Genomic DNA, 22,166 nt, shown 5'->3' with positions numbered 1-22,166 from the left:
TTTCAAATTTTCCAAAGGTGATGGTAGATGCCCATTAATTTGTGTTTCCAATTGTAAGTATTCAATAAAGCCAAATACATTTAAACACACATGCACTCACACACAGATGCAGACCCACACATATAATGACTATAATTCTGCTAAAGTCCGCTAAGGAAAGTTAAGAGATTATACAATAAATCTTAACATTAATATAAGAGACTCCATAATAATGGAAGGGTGATTCTAAAAACCCCCAAATGTGAAATACCAAATATACCTTAAATATCATCTTGGAATCTTCCTTGGATTTTTCAGTTAAAGTAGGAATTTCCCTGAAATAAATAAGTGCATAAATTAGAACACTGTTAATTAAAAATTAGAAAACCAGTTACTTCAACAACTTCCATACTTACATAGACTCTTCCTGACCACACTGAGAAAATAAAGTATCTTGTGAAACATCCAGATTATTATACATGGCAGGAATATCACACCTGAAAAGGATTTTTCATAAGCAACTTCATTATCTGATATTGCTACAACTAGAAATTAAACTTACAATTCTACATCTAGTTACATTTTAACAACAATATAAAATCAAGGTTTAAATGCTTATTTTCTAGATTTTCCATGAAACCATCTCCCCTACCTTTTCCTCCCATACCTCAATAAAGGAATTGTTTAGAAACATTTAGCACGTTTCAAGGCAGCCTTATACATTATGAAATGTAGTTATGCACAGTCTTTTTGACACTTAAAATATAGCACAGTATACAAATTATCTTATAAACTCAAAATTATGGTTTGCCACATCTAAATGTAAATATGGAATAATCAATTCAAGATAAAAGTATTACAAACCTCTTTGTTTTGAGTACTTCTTTCTGGTGTTCAGTTAGTATTCTTTCCTTTGTTTCTTTTCCTTCTGGAGGTATAAACACAAAGTCAGTAGACTTTTCTTCTTCCAAAGGCATTTCACTCTTTGCTTTTGGAGTTGAAGACTCTAGTTTCAACTGCAAATTGAAAACGTTAATGCGCATTTTGAGTTTCCAAATTATTTTCCAATACTTCAATCAATCACTCTTCAGGCACTCTGATAAAGGTTTTTGATAATGACTAGGAAGTCTGAAGTTCAAACTCATACAATATTCCTGGTTAATAACAATTAGTACCATGTCCTTAACTTTCATTCTGCCTCTGTTAAATACTCAGAAAATAAAAATTATTATACCTCTTTAAAAAGTAGGCAAGGACTTCCCTGGTGGCACAGTGGTTAAGAATCCACCTGCCAAGGCAGGGGACACAGGTTTGAGCCCTGGTCCAGGAAGATTCCACATGCCACGGAGCAACTAAGCCCGTGCACCACAACTACTGAGGCCTGTGCTCTGGAGACCATGAGCCACAACTACTGAAGCCCATGCGCCTAGAGCCTGTGCTCTGCAACAAGAGAAGCCACCGCAATGAGAAGGCCACGCACCGCAACAAAGAGTAGCCCCCGCTCGCTGCAACTAGAGAAAGCCAGCGTGCAGCAGTGAAGACCCAATGCAGCCAAAAATAAATAAATAAAATAAATTTATTTAAAAAAACAAACAATGGATCTCCATTTCCTTTAAAAAAAACAAAAGGTAGGCAAATGTGTGCTTACCAAAAAAGCATGGGCAAATGTTTTTCAGGCCAACACACAGAAATCAAGTGTTTTGGCAGGAGGAAAGTATATCTGCAGTTTCAAGTTGAAGCACAAACTACTCAAATTAAGTAAAAGTTGCCAAAATAATATGTCCTACATACCAATAATATTGGTATCATAATGTCATTTTTACAAGTTTTCAGCACAGTTGTTTTCATTCTACTTTTCAGGTGCTACAAGACTGTGTCAAAGTTACTCTTTAAAAATAACATTATTTCTTTCATTTTGCCAGGGCCATGGTCTCAAGATTCCAGAACACCCCTTTACTGGAGGTCCTGGAAGAAAGAATTATTACCTGAAAATTGGTTAATTGGCCACTAGCTACTAGATATTTAGTTTTATATATGAGCTTACAACAGATGTCTTGCAGATGCATTCTCTTCTTATTCATTAACAGAAGTTCTAAAACATTCTCTTTTCATGCTACCTATGTTATAGTTAATCTTATTTAGTTTCATTCCATCTCAAGGGGGCTGCTGCCTCGAGTAACTAAACAAATGCTCAGTGTTATGCAGACTTAACTTTACTAAGAAGTAATCATCTCCCAAGGCTTCTAGATTACCATGCCATCTTAATAGTCTTCCCAGGCCACACTTTATTATTTCCCTACAATCCCATCTTTTATTTAGTCTTTAACAGGTTTTTCTTCCCATCAGAAGTTGTATATTTGCAAGCTACCATATACTTTAATTTTAAAAGTTCTATTAAATACACTTTGAAAAACATACTTTAGCTGGTGGTTTCATATTGTCTTTTGTATCCTTTGTTTGTGCCAAAAAAGAATCTCTTTTTCCACTTGAGGTTCTTTCCATGCCACTTATCTTCATATTTAACTGAGAATTTTCTGTCTGTTTTTGTAAAAGTAAAACAATTTCACTATGTGCAAATGTTTTTTATTTATCCTTTTCACATTTTGATAATTACAGTCTAATCAATACTCATTTCAAATTTCTTTTGACTATTCATATCTACTAAGATCATGTCAAAGAAAAGAAAGCCACCATCTGATGCAGTAACAGCAAAGATTTGTTGTCTCCAACTTATATAGCAAGAGTTGTTTTGCATCCTGAAAATAACATATATCAAATAAACACTATAAAAATGAATCGAATTACTGAACTCAAATATCCCTCTTATTACTGGAAATTTTTTAAAAAGAAAAACCAAAGCCATAAATCTTTAAACAATAAAACATACATGACAGAAAATACTATCAGGTCCCTCCCAACAGAATATATGGCTTTTTCAGGCCAAATTACACTGAAGGAGTCTAAACAAGTCTAGATAATTATCTGCTAAGAATTTTTATTTTACCCAAAAACCAAAACTAAGTAAGAGCATTTAGCTAGCTATAACACTTTTTCTCCTAAGATTCTAAACAAAAACCGTGAGACTTCATTTGTTGTTGAATAGGAAAAAAGTGCCTAAGGGTGTTCTACCTGATGAGTATATAGTGCTTCTATCTTTACTCCTTAATCTTTAGACAGTAATCAAGTACTATTAGCCAAAGTAACCTTGGTCCAAATGGATAATGTGATATCAAGGATGTGTTTCTCTGGCAGAATGAATGAGATTCAATGCAAAGAAATTAGAAAATGAAGTGTAGCTCTTGCTTACATAGGGATTAATAACTAGTATTCCCAGTTTATATAAAGCAACATTTAACCATATATTTCAATAATTCCAACCTCTGCAAAACAATACATGAGGTGCCATAGTTAAATAAAAAAGATCATTAATGAACAAGAACCAGAGATTATTTAAATGAGACTCCATGGTGAAACTGACTGCCCTTAATTCCTAAGTTTTCTAGGCCACACAACTAACTTTATGGAAAACTCCTGTTACGGAACACTTCTGTTCAGGTTTTACTTGTTTATCACGTCAGTAAAACATTCTAAGCTTTTGTCCTTTTTAAAACTACACTGAAACGCAATAAAAGAACTACTCAAACATCATGCAAAAGTAAACAACACCCCCCCCCCAACTTACTGTATCTGAATATGGTCCACTGGATTCCTCAATAATTTCAACATTTTCCAAACCAGGCAACAGAAGCAGAGATTTCTGTTTGGCTTGTTTTAGTATTGGTCTTCAAAAAAATACATAAATATATATGCCTTAAGTAAGCAGTAACGATGACATATTAACAAGAACACTTTAATTATAATTTTAAAGTGGCAAAATACAGCCAACTTAAAGACCGTTTTTTACTCCACATATATAAAACTGGGAGAAATTACAGACAATATTTGAATTTTTCACTAAACTCTTCAGTTTCTGAATTTTATTCTTTAAGAAGTTTTCCAATTTTCCAAATTTTAATCATAAAATTTTGAGCAAAATTTTAAATCAAAATTTTGAGCAAAAGTAGACTGTTACATTAAGTACACGTCACTTAGATTTAACAGCCATCAATTTCCTGCCTTTTGCTGGAAATTTCTTTTGTTAAGGATAATCTGAAATTGCTTTTTATGTTCCTAAAACTAAGGTTACTCTAAGGACCAAAGCAAAGGGTCAAATAATTTTAATAATCACCATGTACTCCAAATAATAATATTTCAACTAAGAAATCCTCTGCAATGATCCCTCATAAGGAAATTTCATGTTAAAACCAAAATGTCAATACACAATCAGAACAGAGTAACTGTATAAAAGAGTTTTGTTGTTAGCATACTTTAACTCCTCAGGATAAATCAACATCGTCACTTTAGCAAATGTGGCATTCCAGAACTGAGTACTTTGTTTTCTAATCTGTTTATTCTTGTGTGAAAATACAATGCATAATAATGGCGAGATCTGTTCAAGAAGTTCACTGTCATAAGTCCCAGTGTAGCTGATGTGTAGACAAGAAATAATTTCTCCTAGTAGCTTTTCTAACTAGGAAAAAGAAAAAGTTCATTAGGATAACACTTAGAAATGTTACTTTTCAAACAGAAAAAATAAAAGCACAAAGCATACTAAATTAAACTCACAAAACATGTTATTATTTCAATTTTTTTTTTTTTAAAAGCTCCCATCACCTTTAATATATAACACTCTTTATAGGCCGGCAAGGACTTACTTTATCGATACAACAGCTTGAATTCAAGCTTATTCTCCATTAACAGAAAAAATTATGTTTTCACATAAATTATAGGAGATTAATAGTTGCCTACACAAGTTTTACCTATAAAACCTTGGAACCAATTACCTTCATATATAAAGGGATGAGACAGGAGATGAGTTATATGAATTTAAAGCAATATTAAATCTTTCTTTAAAAAACTATCCTTTGATTATATCCAAGTCTTGTTACTAAAAGTTCATTAAAATTAAGGTGTAATGACCCTTTTAAAAAAAATCAGTAAAATTATATTTAAGGAAGACAATTATTTAAATCCTAAAATTTTTCTTCATGAAAGTGTGTTTTATGGACAATGTCTATTTTTACCTTGTTGTTCATACAACTATATACTTTAGGAACTTCATCAAACCTATGAAGAAAAACAGAGTACCATTTATATTTTAGAACATTAAACCTAGAAATATCGTAATGCAGCACAAAAAAATGAGACACGTGTAGTGATATACAAAGGTGCCCGAAGACCTAACAAAAATTGTCAAACTGCAAACATTTAAACATGAAACAAACCTGTCTTTAAAATAGGAGTTAAAGAAAAACATCTGGAATAGACCTCAAAGTATTAATACTAGTCACTTGTTTCCATGCTTTTTAAAAAGCATTATTATTTTTGATGAAGCTTAAGGACTAAAAAAGATTTGCAAAAACTTAATGGATTTGGAGTTCCATTTTGTAGTTTATAAAATCTGTTCCTAAAGCTTTCTCTGTGAATTTATGAAAGACAGGCTGTATTATAACTGAACCACACAAGCTTGCTATAAAGAACATAATGAATTCTTCCAAAATGCTTCTTTCAAGTATGTTACTTGGGATTTTTTCATGTTGTTTTTTAGGCACCGCTTTCTTTGGTTCAAATGTAAAAGGTAATGTAAATTAATACAAACTTCTGGAGGGTAATTCAGAAATTTAAATTCATATACCCTTTGAACCAACCATTTCAATTTTAGGGCCCTGTTCTGCTATTTAGCGGCAAATGATTTATGTACACATATGTTCAAATGTGATATTGTTAGTTATAAGGAAAAAGACTAGAAAACATATGTCCACCAACAGGAAATTGGGTGAAGTTTCATGAAGCCCTACGCAGACATTAAAAACAATGAGATTCTTAGGTGTATGATGCAAGATGCATCCAATATACTAAGTGCATACCATATATAATACTTAACTGCAAAGCAGTGTGTCAAGTTATATATATCATACATTTAAGAGGTATGCTTTTTGTATTAACAGTTCTGAAAAGACATGCACTAAAGTAAAAAGAGGGTTGGATTAATCATGAAAAATAAAGTGACTCCCAATTTCTATCTCATACTTATTTATTACTTGAACTATCTTTTTAACAAAAGCATAGTTTCATATATTACCCTTTCCACTAAACTTTAGATTAAGATCTTTAACAGCAAAGCTGATATGAAAACAATAAACGTTTGCTACCTAAATCTAGTCATATATGTTTAATTCAAAGTTATTAAGCCAAAATACTTACCTTGACTTTTCGTAAAATAATGCCAGAGGTCTTGTTAAAGTTGCAAATATTTTTCGGATCATAGAAGGCAAAGAAATATGTCCAAGTACATTGGAAAGAATGCTGGTGATTGAGTTGCCAATAGCGAGGAGAGTATCAGAATGTACTTCCTTGAGGCTCAGAGTATGGAAAGAATAGATCACTCTCACAATAAGTTTAAATAAAGAAGCCAATTTCCCCAAGGGCTCCTTCTTCTTTTTGGACCAATCTGAAGGTCTCTGTGGTGCTAGGATAAAATTAAACTTATTAAAAACTCAAGTGTGTTGAAAAGTGTCACTGTTCATCTTTACAATTTATGTCTCACATTTACATGACATCTACATCTAATACATGTGTTTCTGTAGAGTGATACCCACAAATCTTAAAATGAAATACCATTAGTGGATAAACATCACTACAACATTATCTCTAAAAGAGAATCAGAGATAAGGGAAAACTGTTTGGCAGAGCTAGAATAAGAATTCCAGAAAAATGACTCTATTTTCTCTAAGGAATTTTTAAATGCATTAAAATTTTTATTTTATAGTCTCAGAATTTCAACAACTAATTTGTAAGAAAACACTAAATTATATAAGCTGTGCTCCAAAATTAAAAGTTTAAAGTCCATTTAAAAAATAAGAAACAAGATTTCCCTTAGAATCATTGCTTCCTGGCTCATCTATAGTACACTAAACCCCACAAATTAATACTGAACAAGTCAGAGATCCAAATCCTCAGAAATAATACAAGGAAAAAAGCCTAGATTTAAAGAAAAAGATGTATCTGTCCAACTTTCCTTTGCACCCTTTGCATCTCTCTCCAGGGGTAAACCCATTATGTCTTGTCAAGAAAATCGTACCTATTCCAAAATTACCTTTGTTTCCCTCAAAGAATCCATTCTTTTAAGGTTAAGATATCTCAGATTTAAGAGAAAACTCTAATTCAGGGCTTATTAATTAAAAATATCATGTGCTGAAATGAAAAACAAGTGTTGCTACTGAAAGGAAGCCAACCTTCTTCCCTAGAATCAGTTTCCCATACATGAATAATTTAAACTGGAAAGGCCACCCAGAAATTCTTGGCTAGTATGCTGAGGCTGAAGACAGCCTGTAGTCAGCAGTTACATACAAGAGACTGATCAAACAGTATATATACGGAGGCAGGTAAATAGAGAAAAGGGATATCCAAGACCAGAATAAACCTTATGATATGAGAAAATAACTGAAAGTAAATCTAGAGAAACATAACTGTGTAGTTCACAAACACACCAATGTATTTCCCACCTCTGTCCACTCAGAGATCCAGAAGCAGTGACACCTTAATAGCAATGAACAGATTTTGGCTTCTAAATGCCATTCTCAGCTAAAAGGAACCATATTCCTTGGAGATATGGCTGGTTCCAGGCGGAGGCAGGGAAAAATATAAACATCTTATGTCAAAGTTCTCAAAGAATAATGGAAACACATGAAAAGGTAATAGACACCAGTAAATTAAAGCCTACTGAATAACAGAAATCCATGCTGATAAAAACAAAATAAATAGGGGACAAAGGAAGCTATATCTTACATTAGGATGTCACTTGTACCTGTAAGTGTCTGGTGCTTAGTGGCTTGATAAATAATTGTAGAATGGTTTATTATGGGAACATAATGAGATAAATAATTAAAATGGGGACAGCTTTTAGAATTAATGTAATTAAAGCAAAGGAGATAAACTCCTTGATACAAAGTAATATAACGTAATTAAATGAAACAATATGAACTACCACTTTGGGGAAACATCATAGTGTTTTAAGCAAGAAGCATCAGTGGCTGAAAAACTCATGGGTAAAAGTATGCTGGGTTAACAAGGTATTTCCACGGTCTCAAATTACCTGCCACAAAACATTAACTTATTAATTATAAGTATTTACTAATTAACTTTACAGTGGAAAACCTGGCAGATACCATCTTAACCAAATAGTAAATGTTAACATCATTAGTAATGGGACAAACTGACGTGTGTGCCTGTTGACATAATGCACTGAAAAAAATACTCCTGTAGTATCCCAGTGAAGAAATGCAATCTCAATCTAATCTTGAGGAAATATTGACAGAGCCCAATTGAGAGACTCTCAAAAAGTAACTTTGTTTGTATTTCTTTGCTTTAAAAAAAAAAAAAGATTTATTAATTTAAAAAATAAATAAATTTATTTATTTATTTATTTTTGGCTGCCTTGGGTCTTCATTGCTGCGCACAGGCTTTCTCTAGTTGCGGTGAGCAGGGCTACTCTCTGTTGCAGTGTGCGGGCTTCTCACTGCAGTGGCTTCTCTTGTTGTGGAACACGGGCTCTAGAGCGCAGGCTCAGTAGTTGCGGCGCACGGGCATCTTCCCAGACCAGGGCTCAAACCCGTATCCCCTGCATTGGCCAGCGGATTCTTAACCACTGCGCCACCAGGGAAGCCCTGTACTCTTCACTTTTAAAGGTTGTGAAAGACAAGACTTGGGAAATGTTCTAGATCAAAGACTTGTCTACAACTACTTTGAAATGGTTCCAGGAAATAAAAATAAAAAGTATAAAGGGGGTGGGGGATGAAAATGATGACAAAAGCAATCAACTGATAACTGAGAAATCTGAGTAGAGAATGTTTAGTGTCTGTGTATAATTTTTGCAATGTTTCTCTAAAACAAGTTACAAAATAAGTTATCCAAAAACTCTCAAAGTGATCCTTATGCATATTTATGAATAATAATAATTTTCTTTCAACTAGTTCTAATTTTTGTTTTCTCTCTCCCTCAACTTTTGCTGGCAGCTTTTAGAAATCTCCCCTAGTTTCCATAAATTTAAACAGCAAGAACACCTCTTGCAAGACAAGGAATGAAGACAAAAGACTTCTAATTCTGGGTTTATAGATCATGGATAGAATGGATATTCAGTTAATTCTAATTTTTCAGAAGTAACAAAATAGGTAAAATTATGTCCACCTGGAGCTCATCGTCTTGCCTTATCAAACTTCGGTGGCTTACAATTTCTTTTCCTTTTTTTTTTTTTTTTGCAGTACGCGGGCCTCTCACCGTTGTGGCCTCTCCCGTTGCGGAACACAGGCTCCAGACGCGCAGGCTCAGCGGCCATGGCTCACGGGCCCAGCCGCTCCGCGGCATGTGGGATCTTCCTGGACAGGGGCACAAACCCATGTCCCCTGCATCGGCAGGCGGACTCTCAACCACTGCGCCACCAGGGAAGCCCACAAAAAAATTTCTGATATCATTGGTTATATAACCTTTATAGTTAAGATATTTAGAGAACTTTATTTTTCGGACAAAGAGGTAATCAGATTAAGTGTTGCTCAGCCCAAAAGGGGGCTGAGATTAAAAACAAAAAATTCAAGCACATCCATTTCTGTGGCATCGAGGCCGGGATGCTCTGACCTGTAATACACTTTAGTCACATAACATGTTTCTCTACATTACTATTTAAAACTGAAACACCCCCCCAAAAAAGCCAAAAACTCGCCCAAAAACCCCTAAAAATATTTTATGTTCTAGTAATCTTTACACTAATTCATCAAAGATAGATCTTATTAAAAGAAAACTAAGGGACTTCCCTGGTGGCACAGTGGTTAAGAATCTGCCTGCCAATGCAGGAGACACGGGTTCAATCCCGGATCTGAGAAGATCCCACGTGCTATGGAGCAACTAAGCCCGTGCGCCACAACTACTATGGTTGTACTCTAGAGCTTGCGAGCCACAACAACTGAACTCGCGTGCCACAACTACTGAAGCCCGCGCACCTAGAGCCCATGCTCCGCAATGAGAAGCCACCGCAATGAGAAACCCGCACACCGCAGCAAATAGTAGCCCCTGCTCGCTGCAACGAGAGAAAGCCCGCACGCAGCAATGAAGACCCAATGCAGCCAAAAATAAACAAATAAAATAAATTAAAAAAAAAAAGGATATGAACCTTAAAAAAAAAAGAAAACTGAGTATGTTCCCAATCTTTCAACAGGAAAAGTAACCTTTAAACATCCACATTTTTCATTACTGGAAGGTTCTTTCCTATACAATATGAAAATATATAATCACTGGTAGAAATATGTAAGTTTAAAGAACCACTTAGTAGAATAAAATAGCTCAGTATTTATTTCAATTTAGAATTAACCAAGGAACATAATTATAAAAATAAGACTTGTTATGATTTCAATTGTCCAATTTTATACAGTAAAAATTGAGTTAAACTTTTAGCATCATTTTAAATTTCCTGTAAAACCATAACTGATTAATCACTGCCACAATTTTCTGTGCAGTTGAATGTCAACTCAATGATTATTTCAAATCAGCCTACCAAATAAGAACATTTTAACAAACGTCAAAGTTTTTTGTCCAGATAATCCCTTGTACCAGATGGAGTAAGTAAAATCATTTGTATTATTAGACAATCTCTAAATAGGACAATATTTATGTTTCTGCATAATAAAAAGGAGTTAGATTGGGGCAGGAGGGTGAGAGAGACACACACACACAGAAGGAAAGAGAGCAAGCATGTGAGCTACTAGCATAGTAACTAACATGGTTACACAGCATCAGAAGTAGGTAAAACGAGACGGGAAAAGCTATTAGGATTTGCCCTGACAACAGTTCAGACAGCCATGTTTATGATATATTAGGTATGCAAATAAAATACTTACATTTAATTTTGGGCTGATACTTAATATTATATGGTGAAAAGTCGATGCAATCAACCATAACAGTAATAATATGAGTGATCCTATCCAAGAACAATAAATTCTAGGAAAGAATAGTTAAGTATTATATTAGAATCTTTTAACTACTGGCATGGTTTATATAAAGTATAAGCATGAACAAAAATATAAGACTTTAACTCCCACATATAACATATAATAACACACATGTCATAGCTTATATCATTTAAGGTACATTAAGTATATGGTTATGAATATTTCCCAGTTAACTGCTGTGTGCCAAGTAATATACCTTTTTTTTTGTTTCTTAATATTTATGGAAAACAATTCAGCTTTAAGATGCCCAGAAAACTCAGCATATAAACCAATAAATTGAGAATCGAAGAGCTAGGTTCAAAATTAGATTCTTTACCAAATTTCTCTTCAAAATTACAGAAGTGTTCACTAAACCCAGCAGAAACAAAACAAAATGTGAAATGTTGCTAAAGTTCCCTGATACCCTTTCCTCCTCCCTCCTCAAATCCAAATGAAATAAAAATAAACCCTTAGAAGCATCAGACATTTTTCTGCAAACTTTTTTTAAAGACACGGGGGGCAAGGGAGACTGAAAATAGAACAAAGGAAATCCCAGCACCATGATCAAAGAACACCTCAAAAATAGTGAGCTTTCCTATAAGAAACTGAGTAACAGAAGACACAGGGAGGGTTCTGAGAAAAAGATATGATGGTCATTAGAAAAATCAAATGGGTAATTAAAAGACTACTGAAATTAAAGTTCTATAACACAGTTGCTCTTCTTTTATTCTCCACTACCTGTCACTTGTCCAATTCACTGGACTAATTCACATGTCTGCCACTAAAGACAACCTCCCCCTGTCAGTGTTAAGGACCAAGAGGAGGAAGGGAGAGCCCCCAGTTAACCTAAGAAAACCACATGGAAGGTTCAGTACAGATGATACATCCATATAGAAAAGATGTTAAAGCTCCAGTGCTTCCTTCTTGCTCACAATTACAAGGCAAAGCTTGCTTGTAACTACAATTGGCTATCAAAGCCAGAAAAACAGGGGATCTCTCCTGGGTTAGAAAACACATTCCAGCTACCAATACTGTTCAATATTAACCTTTATTGACAAATATGAAGAAGGTGTGCTAAATACCAATAGAACTAATCCACGAGGAAAGAGGTAATAACAGAAACAGAAGAAAACTACTATCTTCAAAGAGGAAATCATATCCACTTAAAAACATAAATGTAAAAATAAAACTATTATAAAACACCTCAGCATTTAAACAGAGAAAGAATGGAAACAGAAGTATCAAGGTCCCAGAAAGCAGTACCAAAAATAAAGCAAAACACAAACAGATATAAAGAAAGAAAAGTAACAGACACAGAAGATGACACCTGAAGATCTAAGCACTCTTCCTGAGATGAAGGCACAGCTCTTTAGACTGAAAGGGTCTACCAAGTACTTAAAACAGTTTAAAAGATGCCTCAAGACACACCATGGTGAAATGTCTAAATTCTAAAGGCAAGAGGAAAACCCAAAAACTTTACAAACTAAAAAAGAGGTTAATAACAAAAAAATTAAAAATTAGTGGGACTTCCCTGTAGTCCAGTGGGTAAGACTCCACGCTCCCAATGCAGGGGGCCTGGTTTTGATCCCTGGTCAGGGAACTAGAAGCCACGTGCATGCTGCAACTAAGTTCGCATGCCACAACTAAGAAGCCCGCATACCATGCTGCAACTAAAAGATTCCCGCATGCCACAACTAAGACCTGATGCAGCCAAAATAAATAAATAAATAAATGTTTTAAAAACTATATATATAAAAAAATTATTATCAAACAATGCATTTGTAACAGTAGCAGTAAGAAAAATAAGAACAGTCTTAGATGCATAAGTTGTAAAAATGAAAAAAATTTTACAGAAATGAACAAATGAACAGTATCTTCAAAACTGATAAAAATTTTTCTGAAAGCTAAAACTTGTTAATTACTTAGTTACATATTTGACAAGGAGTTATCAGTCACATACATGTCTGTTATTCCCAAAATACAAAAATTGGATAATGAGGAACTCCAATCTCACTAATGAAGATATACGCAAAAAATTTTAAAACACTTATCTACAATGTTTTAAAAGATTTTCACTGTGACAAAGAAGGGCATCTTAAGGACACAAGTTTGGTTTAACATACGGAAATGCACATTACCAACCGATCTCATATACTCCAGCAGCAACCAAATATGGGCAGCGAAGAGACCATACACAACAGCTGAAAAACAGCTTTAAAACTTCCAAAAACTCAAGCAAGCTTGGTTAAGTTTAGAATTAAATAAATATTCCTTAATAGAAAAACTCAACATTATAAAGATGTAAATTCTTTTCCAAATTAATCTATAAATGCAATATAACCAACCAATGACAAGCAAAGTCCCAACAGGGTATTTTATAAAACTTGATAGATTCTACATTTCTTGCAGAAGAGAACAAAGATGTAAGCCTATCCAAGACAATAATTTAAAGGTGAAAACTGAGGGTCAAGCTTCTCCCTAACAATTATAAAAGCCTTCAACAAATTCACTGTCTAGGTGGCCAGATAAAAGCCAGGGATATACATCAACAAGACAGAAAGTCCCTAACCTCATGGAGTGTGGGGGAAGTTACAGAATGAAGTACACAAATGATTTTGATAACAAGATGCTCAGACAGAAATTAACAAGACTAATTAAATTAAATAAGATTCTTTGAAGAAGGAAGCACAAACTTCAAGGGCAGTGGTAAGCAGTTCAGATTTTTCCTCCAAATGCAACAAAAAGCTACAGAAGTGTTTTAATCTCATTTACATTTTTAAAGTCGCTCTGACAAATACTATAGTACCAAAATACCATAATCAGAATTATGCCAATATTTTTAAAAAGAGAATATTATAAATACTTCTACTCTTCTCCGCAGGGGTAACCACTATTAAGAGCTAGAAAATCTATCTTTTCAGATGGAAAAAAGCATTCTTCAGAGTAATAAATAAATTTCAACTGGCAAGAACACTGTATTCATGTACATATGTGAGCATAAATATGTAACTTATGGGTAGAAAGAAAGAGGTCTATTCTAGAATGATACATACCAAACTGCTGACAGCAGTTCTTTTTATAGAGTAAGGGAAAGGAGTGAATAGGAACCTATATTTTTAGATCTACAAACTTCTAGAGGATAGACTTTAAAGAGCTAACAGATATGATAAAGCAAGGTCCAGGACAGTAAGGTCCTTGTACGGTTCATCTAGAATGGCACACACACACCACAGAGTAGTAAAAGCATATCACTGTTAAATGGTCCTGATACATGGACCTTAGAGTCCAAAGACACAAAACTTTTTTGCAAAGCTGTTACTCGTTTTATACACTAACTTCATTACTTATAAACTAAAAGCATTAGTAAATGACAGTTCACAAATGTTATCTCTATTTACTTGAAAAGAATCCTTTACATGCAAAAAAGGTCAGCATCAGGATAAACTCACTGAAAAGCCTTCATCTTCCAAACTGGACATTATCTTGGAAGAAAGTTCCTCACAGCACAAATTCTCCTCTGCAGTTGCCACCAAAGCTGCACAGCGAGCAAATGCTCTATATAATTCTGACCAAGTTTTAAGTAAGGTCTTCATGGTGGCCTAGTAACAATAAAAAAGAAATTTAGAAAACACATCTACACATCAAAACACCTAACAGAATACATCTTTAACATTTTTAAAACACGGTAACGTTTAAGGTGTCAAAGAGGAGACTAGTATAGGGTAGTGAGTTTGCCCACCTCCACAGAGCTCTAACTGAAGAACTGTAATAATGCCACAATACCAGCAATTATCAAAGGTCAAGAGGAGCTTCTCTCTTCCTTCACCACTTTCCTTTCTCCTAAGCTGATTATAGGTCATAAGAAAGTCTTGTTTTAGGTAAAATTACTGTAGGGGTTCATTATAAAGGGTGACATAATATTTTCAGAAAAATGCAAATTCATCAAGTAAAACTTTGCCTTACCACTGGAATTTTCTGTGCTGAAAAAACATGGTTTATCGGTAAAGTCAGTGCACAATAGATGGCACTAAAATTATGTTCTAAGGCATCACCTTGATTCACTTCATTGGTCTGAAACAAGAAAAACAATGAAAAAGTTAGACAAATTACCATCTAATTCTAGCCCGAAGTAGTAACATCTTACTATGTGTAGTGAGTAGAATTGTGTCTCTAATGTTGAGATGTTCAACAGATGGTGAACTCCTAACCTCTGTAACCTTTGGAAATAGGGTCTTTGCAGATGTAATCATGCAATAATGAAGTCATGCCGGTTTAGGGTGGGCCTTAACCCAATAACTGGTATCCTTATAACAAAAGGGGAAGTTTAATAGACAGAAGATACTTTGAAGAATGCCACGTGAAGATGGAGGCTGAGACTGAAGTGACGCATCGACAAGCCAAGGAACATCAAGAATTACTGGAAGCTAAGAGAAGAATGGAACACACTCTCCTTCAGAGCTCCAGAAGAAACCAAACCTGCCAACACCTTGATTTTGAAATTCTGGCCTCAAGAGCTATAAAAAAATAAATTCCTATTGATTTAAGCCATCAGTTCATGGTAATTTTTTAAGCAACCCTGGGAAACAACGCACTGTGTTTTAAGTCCTAAAAAAGAATCCCAAAGGAGACTCCAAAATCTTTTACTATACACAGAAGGTAGATTCAAGCAAGGACTTATAAAAAGGGCCTCTAGCATCCTTTAAACAGTGGGAAATTATTTAGGAACATAAACTTTTTTTCTTTGGGAAGAATACGTTTAATGGAGTGTTGGCTCGAGCAGCCAAAATAAGGGCTACTGTATAACCACGTAACAAATTCTTTGGAGTCTTCATTCCATTTGAGAGTTATAACAGATGCTTTATCTGATGAACAGATAAAGCAGCTGATGAACTATTAATAGTGACAGAACTTGAGCTCCATACCCTGACAATATTGCCACTTTTTAAAGTAATTAAACGTAAGGGTTAGTCAACTCTCAACAATTAATGATTTAGGAACTACAATATGGCTCTGAGGTAATCACCAACATAGGATCCTATTGACCATGGGATCCTAAGAATATACAGTCTAGTCAAGATACCCATATTATTCCCCGTAGTACAAATGAAAGAATCCAAGATATAAACAGGGGAATCTGTATATACCATGTAAGCCTTCTGGCTTTCTAATTACTGGAGAAAATGGACTGTTTAGTCCCCACTAAGTTATACTTTCTTGAATAAGGCAGAAACATGATGAAATCAACTAATCTAAAGAGTAGAAAATTAACCAATCCTGCAGAAAAAAATATGCAATATCTTCCATTCAAATACAAACTTCTATTCATATATCCCTGTGCTCTAACAAGGAAGAAAAAAAGTGAAGATATTAAATTTGGGGGAAACATGCAGCTAAAATATCATACCTGATTTATCCATTCAGTTAATGGGGTGACTATAATACTCCACATTCTCCAAAGATGCTCCTTGTTTTCCAACTGCTTTGCATTTTGATTAATAACATTTAAGACAGAGTCACTGAAAGCTAGCGGTGAAGTTGGACCAGAAAGAACACAGCCTACAAGTGTTTCCAGGTTGAGAAAAAACCTGGAAAAAAAATTTTCAACTATGCATTAACTGTACTTTCTTCGAAAATACATTAATTACATTATAGCAAGGTTATAAAAATAACTGACAGAAAAGACAAAAAATGAATCTCAACTCTTATTTTGATTTTTTTCATTTTTAAAAAATTTAGAGTAAGTCAAAAGAATATCATTCATCACATGACAAACTTTCCAAGATAAACAAAACTGTTTGTTTAAAATTACCTTTCATCTTCTACACCACAGGCCAATAGATTATTATTGAAAATTAACTGAATTAAGAACAAAGCAGGAGTTCCCTGAAAAAAGATGGGAGATGGCAATCAATCTTCCTGTTACAAACAGTATACCTTCTTGTTATACTTGTTTTCTACAATCAATTATGTGAAATACGACCGTTTTAAGCTTGAGAAATTTAACTTTCGAAATTACTTAGGAAATGACAAAAATGATAGCCAATGTACTTCCACAAACTACACACAAAAAGCAAGCTCTTTTATTTTAATCATAGCTGTTATATCTATGTGAGCAATTAAAGAACAGAGAGAGATTCCAGATATAAAAAAAAATGTTGACTTATAACTTGCTGGATCAACAATACCTACATCCAGAAGATATTAAATATACTTCACCATATGTAACCCAATGCTACTAAGCTTCCAAAATTTGTAACAGTAACCAAAACTATTATTATATAAAAGCAAAGAGAAAACTTTCCTTCTAGAACCCTTTGTTTAATCCAGGAAAACAGTTCCATTAATAGTGCCATACTTAATTCTTCACATTAATTATAACTAGTGTACCTTGTTTTATTGTGCTTTGCAGATATGGCCTTTTTTACATATTGAAGGTTTGTGGCAACCCTATGTCGACCGAGTCTATTGGCACCATTTTTCTAACAGCATTTGTTCACTTCATGTCTCTGTCATATTTTGGTAATTCTCACGATTTTTCAAACTTAACATTATGTGTCCTGACGGCTCCACTAACCAGCCATTATCCTGTCTCTCTCCATCTCCTCTGGCCTCCCCATTCCCTGAGACACAACAATATTGAATTTAGACTAATTAATAACACTACAATTGCCTCTAAATGTTTACGCAAAAGGATTAGTTGCACGTCTCTCACTTTCAATCAAAAGCTAGAAATAATTAAGCTTAATAGGGAAGGCATGTCAGAAAGGCCAAAAGCTAGGCCTCTTGTGCAAGTTAGCAAAGTTGTGAACGCAAAGGAAAAGTTACTGAAGGAAATGAAAAGTGCTACTTCCGTGAACACAAGTAATAGTAAGAAAGCAAAACAGCCTTATTGCTGACATGGAGAACGTTTTAGTGGTCTAGATAGATCAAACCAGCTACAACATTCCCTTAAGCCAAAGCCTAATCCACAGCAAGGTCCTAACTCCTCAATTCTGTGAAGGCTGAGAGGTGAGGAAGCTGCAGAAGAAAAGTGTGAAGCCAGCAGAGTTTGGTTCACGAGATTTAAGGAAATAGCCCTCTCCATAACATCAAAGTGCAAGGTGAAGCAGCAAGTGCTCACACAGGAGCTGCATCAAGTTATACAGAAGATCTAGCTATTTAATTAATAATGATGGTGGTTACCCTAAACAACAGATTTTCTACCTGTTGATAAAACAGCCTCGTATTGGAAGAAGCCATACAGGACTTTCACAGCTAGAGAGGAAAAGTCAATGTCTGCTTCAAAGCTTCAAATGACAGGCTGCCTTTTATTAGGGGCTAATGCAGCTAGTGATTCTAAGTTGAAGCCAATGCCATTTACCATCCCAAAAATACTAGGGCCCTTCAGAATCATGCTAAATCCACTCTGCCTGTGCTCTATATAAATGGAACAAACCCTGGATGACAGCTCATCTGTTTACAACATGGTTTACTGAGTATTTTAAGCCCACTGTTGAGACCTACTGCTCAGGAAAAAAAAAAAAGAGAATCCTTTCAAAATAGTACTGCCCATTGATGATGCACCTGGATACCCAAGCACTCTGATGAAGATGTACAATGAGACTAATGTTGTTTTCATGTCTGCTAACACAAAATCCATTCTGCAGATCAAGGAGCAATGTCGACTTCCAAGCCTTTTTCAGAAATACATTTCATAAGGTTATAGTTGCCATAAAGAGTGATTCCTCCGATAGACCTGGGCAAAGTAAACTGAAAACCTTATGGAAAGGACTCATCATTCTAGATGCCGTGAAGAACATTCATGATTCATGGGAAGAGGTCAAAATATCAACATAAACAGGAGTCTGGAAGAAGTTGATTCCAACCCTCCTGAATGACTTAGAGGGGTTTAAGACTTCAGTGGAGGAAATAACTACAGATGTGGCAGAAACAGCAAAGAACTAAATTAGGATTGGAGCCTGAAGATGTGAAAGAATTGCTGCAATCTTATGATAAAACTTTAACAGATGAGGGGTTGCTTCTTATGGATAAGCAAAGAAAGTGGTGTCTTAAGATGGAATCTACTCCTGGTGAAGATGTTGAAGCGACAACAGGATTTAGAATATTACATAAACTTAGGTGATAAAGCAGCAGTAGGGTTTGAGAGGACTAATTAATTCTGAAAGAAGTTCTACTGTGGATAAAACGCTATCCAACAGCATTACATGCTACAGAGAAATCATTTGTGAAAGGAAGGATCAATCACAGCAAACGTCACTGTTGTCTTATTTTAAGAAATTCCCACAGCCACCCCAGCCTTCAGCAACCACCACCCTGATCAGTCAGCAGCCGTCAATATGGAGACAAGACACTCCAGCAGTAAAAAGATGACTCACTGAAGGCTCAGATGATAGGTAGCATCTGTTTAGCAATAAAGTACTTTTAAATTAAGGGTTTTTTTTGTTTTTTTTTATAGTAATAATGCTATTTACTCACACTTAACAGACTACAGTATAGTGTAAACATTAACTTGCACATGCATTGGGAAATGAAAAATTTCATGTGACTTTCTTTACTGTGATATTCACTTTCTTGGCAGCAGTCTGGAACTGAACCTGCAGTATCTCTGAGGTATGCCTGTACTTTGTCTATCATTTTTTCCTTTAACATAATCAGTGTATTCAAATTCAATTCTCTTGGAACTTTGCAATCTAAGTTTCACTACCTTAAGAAAAAAAATACCATGGATCTTTTTGTTTATTAGCTAATTTAGTTTTAGTATCATTACATTTAAGATACTTGCATTAAGAATATCCATATTAGCAACCTGATATGCTGGAGAACCTAGTACTTTCTGAGGAAGTCCTTTAATTGTAATTTCCATGAGAACCTAAGAAAGACAAAAGGTTTTACTGTACATTAGCCATAAAAGTAGTACCTTACTTAGTAAAAATCTTATAGTATTAACTATATTTTTAACAATTTATTACAAGTAATGTTCGTTCATTAATGTAAATACATTCTCATTAGCTTAAAATGTTCAAATACAGAAATATAAATAATAAAATGATGTAGTCCTTTCTTATCTCCAGGAATAATCAACGTTACTGGTTTGGAGTTTATTTTTTAGACCTAAATTTCCATACATGTAAGTACAGAGAGAAACGTAACTTCCTAGGCTGGCTGTCTTGTACCTATTGTTTTATACCATTAATGATATTGTACTGTAAGATACTTTGGAACTAATTTTCTTCACCTGACTGTGTTACAGAGTTTTCACATCAGTCTATGTAGACACATTCTTAACTGATAAACAAATGTGCAGTTTGTTCAAACTTTTTAAAAATTAATGGTCCTTGAAGCTATTTTCATTTTTTATACTACAAAAAGAAATTCTGCAATCAATTATGTACTCACTAGTGCCAGAAGCAAGTATTTCAAAGAACTGCTAACTAGAAGCTGTATCTAAGACACGCCTCTCAAATGTGACAGAGATTACCAAACTGCCATCCAAAAATATTATTATACTGGTATTAACCTGAATTATATAACATAAATGAATGACAAAAATAACTTAGTGAAAATAAGCTTTCACGTATTCTCATTTGAACAGACACTAAAGATAATAATTAGCATTTGTTGACACATTTATTTTGTCCCAGTTCCATAATGCTCTGCATTTCATTATGAACTACTACTACACCTCTTCTTTATAGAGAGACAAGAGTAGACAGAGTGTCTAAGTTCATGCAGTTAATAGCTGGGCTGAGGTTCAACCTAGTCTGTACCAGAGCCCTTGCTACTAACCACTATCCTCTACTGCCACAGTAGATATGGTTGTCATGGCACATAAAGGAATCACTCAGAATCTACCTACGGGTGTGGTTTGTTCCATCTGCAGTTCATTTTGGGAAACTCACTATTACAAAAAATATATCCAATTCACTTTTCCCCTCTCTACTATGTAGGACATATTTAAAATGCAAAAGCTCTCCAAGATTATTACCAGATATTTTTTTAAATGTACATACTAACAATCAGTGGAGCTCAGCAATCTTGTCACAAAATTAGTGTTCATCCGAGTTTCTTCAGTTCAAGTTTCATGGCCCTTATCCCATTTTCTCTGTACGGCCTATTCTTTTTCCTATCACACTAGAAGATTTCTGTAGTTGCCACTGTCATCATTTACTTTATTAAGAAGGTTTCAAATGACTCTATTTAGTCAATGGAACAGCATTTATTACAGGGCCAAATTGCTGATAAGTACTTGATATAAAATATCTTCCCAAATCCTGATCTGTGGTAGTACCTTCAATATAAAATTCAATTTCAGAATATGGTTTTAAAATTCCAGCACATATAGGTCTTATACTTACCAGTGTTTTCAATACAGGAAATACTCCTGACTTCACTATGCTTTCCAAAGATTTTAATAGAAGAGTCAAAACTTCAGAACCTGGTCTCTCTTTTTTGTTACCTATCAAAAAGGAAAAGGAGGGGTACAGTTCTAAACATGTACTTTTAGGGGTGAAAATACAGTCTTTTCAGGGGTAAAAACATATACTCAGAGAGCTATTAAAAAGTAATTTTGGGGGGCTTCCCTGGTGGCGCAGTGGTTCAGAGTCTGCCTGCCGATGCAGGGGACACGGGTTCGTGCCCTGGTCCGGGAAGATCCCACATGCCGCGGAGCGGCTAGGCCGTGAGCCATGGCCGCTGAGCCTGCGCGTCCGGAGCCTGTGCTCCACAACGGGAGAGGCCACAACGGTGAGAGGCCCGCGTACCGCAAAAAAGAAAAAAAAAAAAAAAAAGTAATTTTTTTGTTTGTTCTTACTAAAGTGCTTTGTTTAAAGGTAAAGTCTGGAAGATAAGATACTTCAAAAAATGATTTTAAAATTAATTTTATATATGAAAGCCAAACAATTCACTGAGTGCTATAAAAATCTTTTGATCATTATAGTGCTTACCAGATTCAATAACTGACTTCACCAAGCTAACCAGCTCCTTCCAAATAGCATTGACAATTGCATCTGCCAAACAAAATAAAAGGTACTTTAGAATGAAATAGATATGACTACAAAAGCTCTCCCTTTCAAGCTTATACTACAGAAATAAATTGAGCAATACTTAAAAATT

The 22,166-nt window shown here is 34.7% G+C and overlaps 1 protein-coding gene across 1 annotated transcript in view; it reads right to left on the bottom strand.

Moving 5' to 3' along the window:
- The window catches only part of RIF1 (replication timing regulatory factor 1), a gene marked incomplete at its 5' end in the record, with an annotated part of 50,909 nt that overhangs the window by 10,377 nt on the left and 18,366 nt on the right, over nt 1-22,166 (bottom strand). The window contains 16 exons of the mRNA XM_079709948.1: nt 260-314; nt 396-476; nt 844-995; nt 2,398-2,517; nt 3,662-3,761; nt 4,347-4,549; nt 5,103-5,145; nt 6,283-6,547; nt 10,965-11,064; nt 14,504-14,653; nt 15,018-15,125; nt 16,459-16,639; nt 16,864-16,937; nt 19,822-19,923; nt 21,410-21,510; nt 21,998-22,060. Coding sequence (XP_079566074.1) covers nt 260-314; nt 396-476; nt 844-995; nt 2,398-2,517; nt 3,662-3,761; nt 4,347-4,549; nt 5,103-5,145; nt 6,283-6,547; nt 10,965-11,064; nt 14,504-14,653; nt 15,018-15,125; nt 16,459-16,639; nt 16,864-16,937; nt 19,822-19,923; nt 21,410-21,510; nt 21,998-22,060 — 1,898 coding nt within the window. The remainder of the gene's footprint in view (nt 1-259; nt 315-395; nt 477-843; nt 996-2,397; nt 2,518-3,661; nt 3,762-4,346; nt 4,550-5,102; nt 5,146-6,282; nt 6,548-10,964; nt 11,065-14,503; nt 14,654-15,017; nt 15,126-16,458; nt 16,640-16,863; nt 16,938-19,821; nt 19,924-21,409; nt 21,511-21,997; nt 22,061-22,166) is intronic.

This window comes from Hyperoodon ampullatus (genome assembly GCF_949752795.1).
Source record: "Hyperoodon ampullatus genome assembly, chromosome: 8".
Classification (NCBI taxonomy): Eukaryota; Metazoa; Chordata; class Mammalia; order Artiodactyla; family Ziphiidae; genus Hyperoodon; species Hyperoodon ampullatus.
The sequence above is the reverse complement of the archived record's forward strand: the minus strand, read 5'-3'. Positions and strand labels throughout refer to the sequence as shown.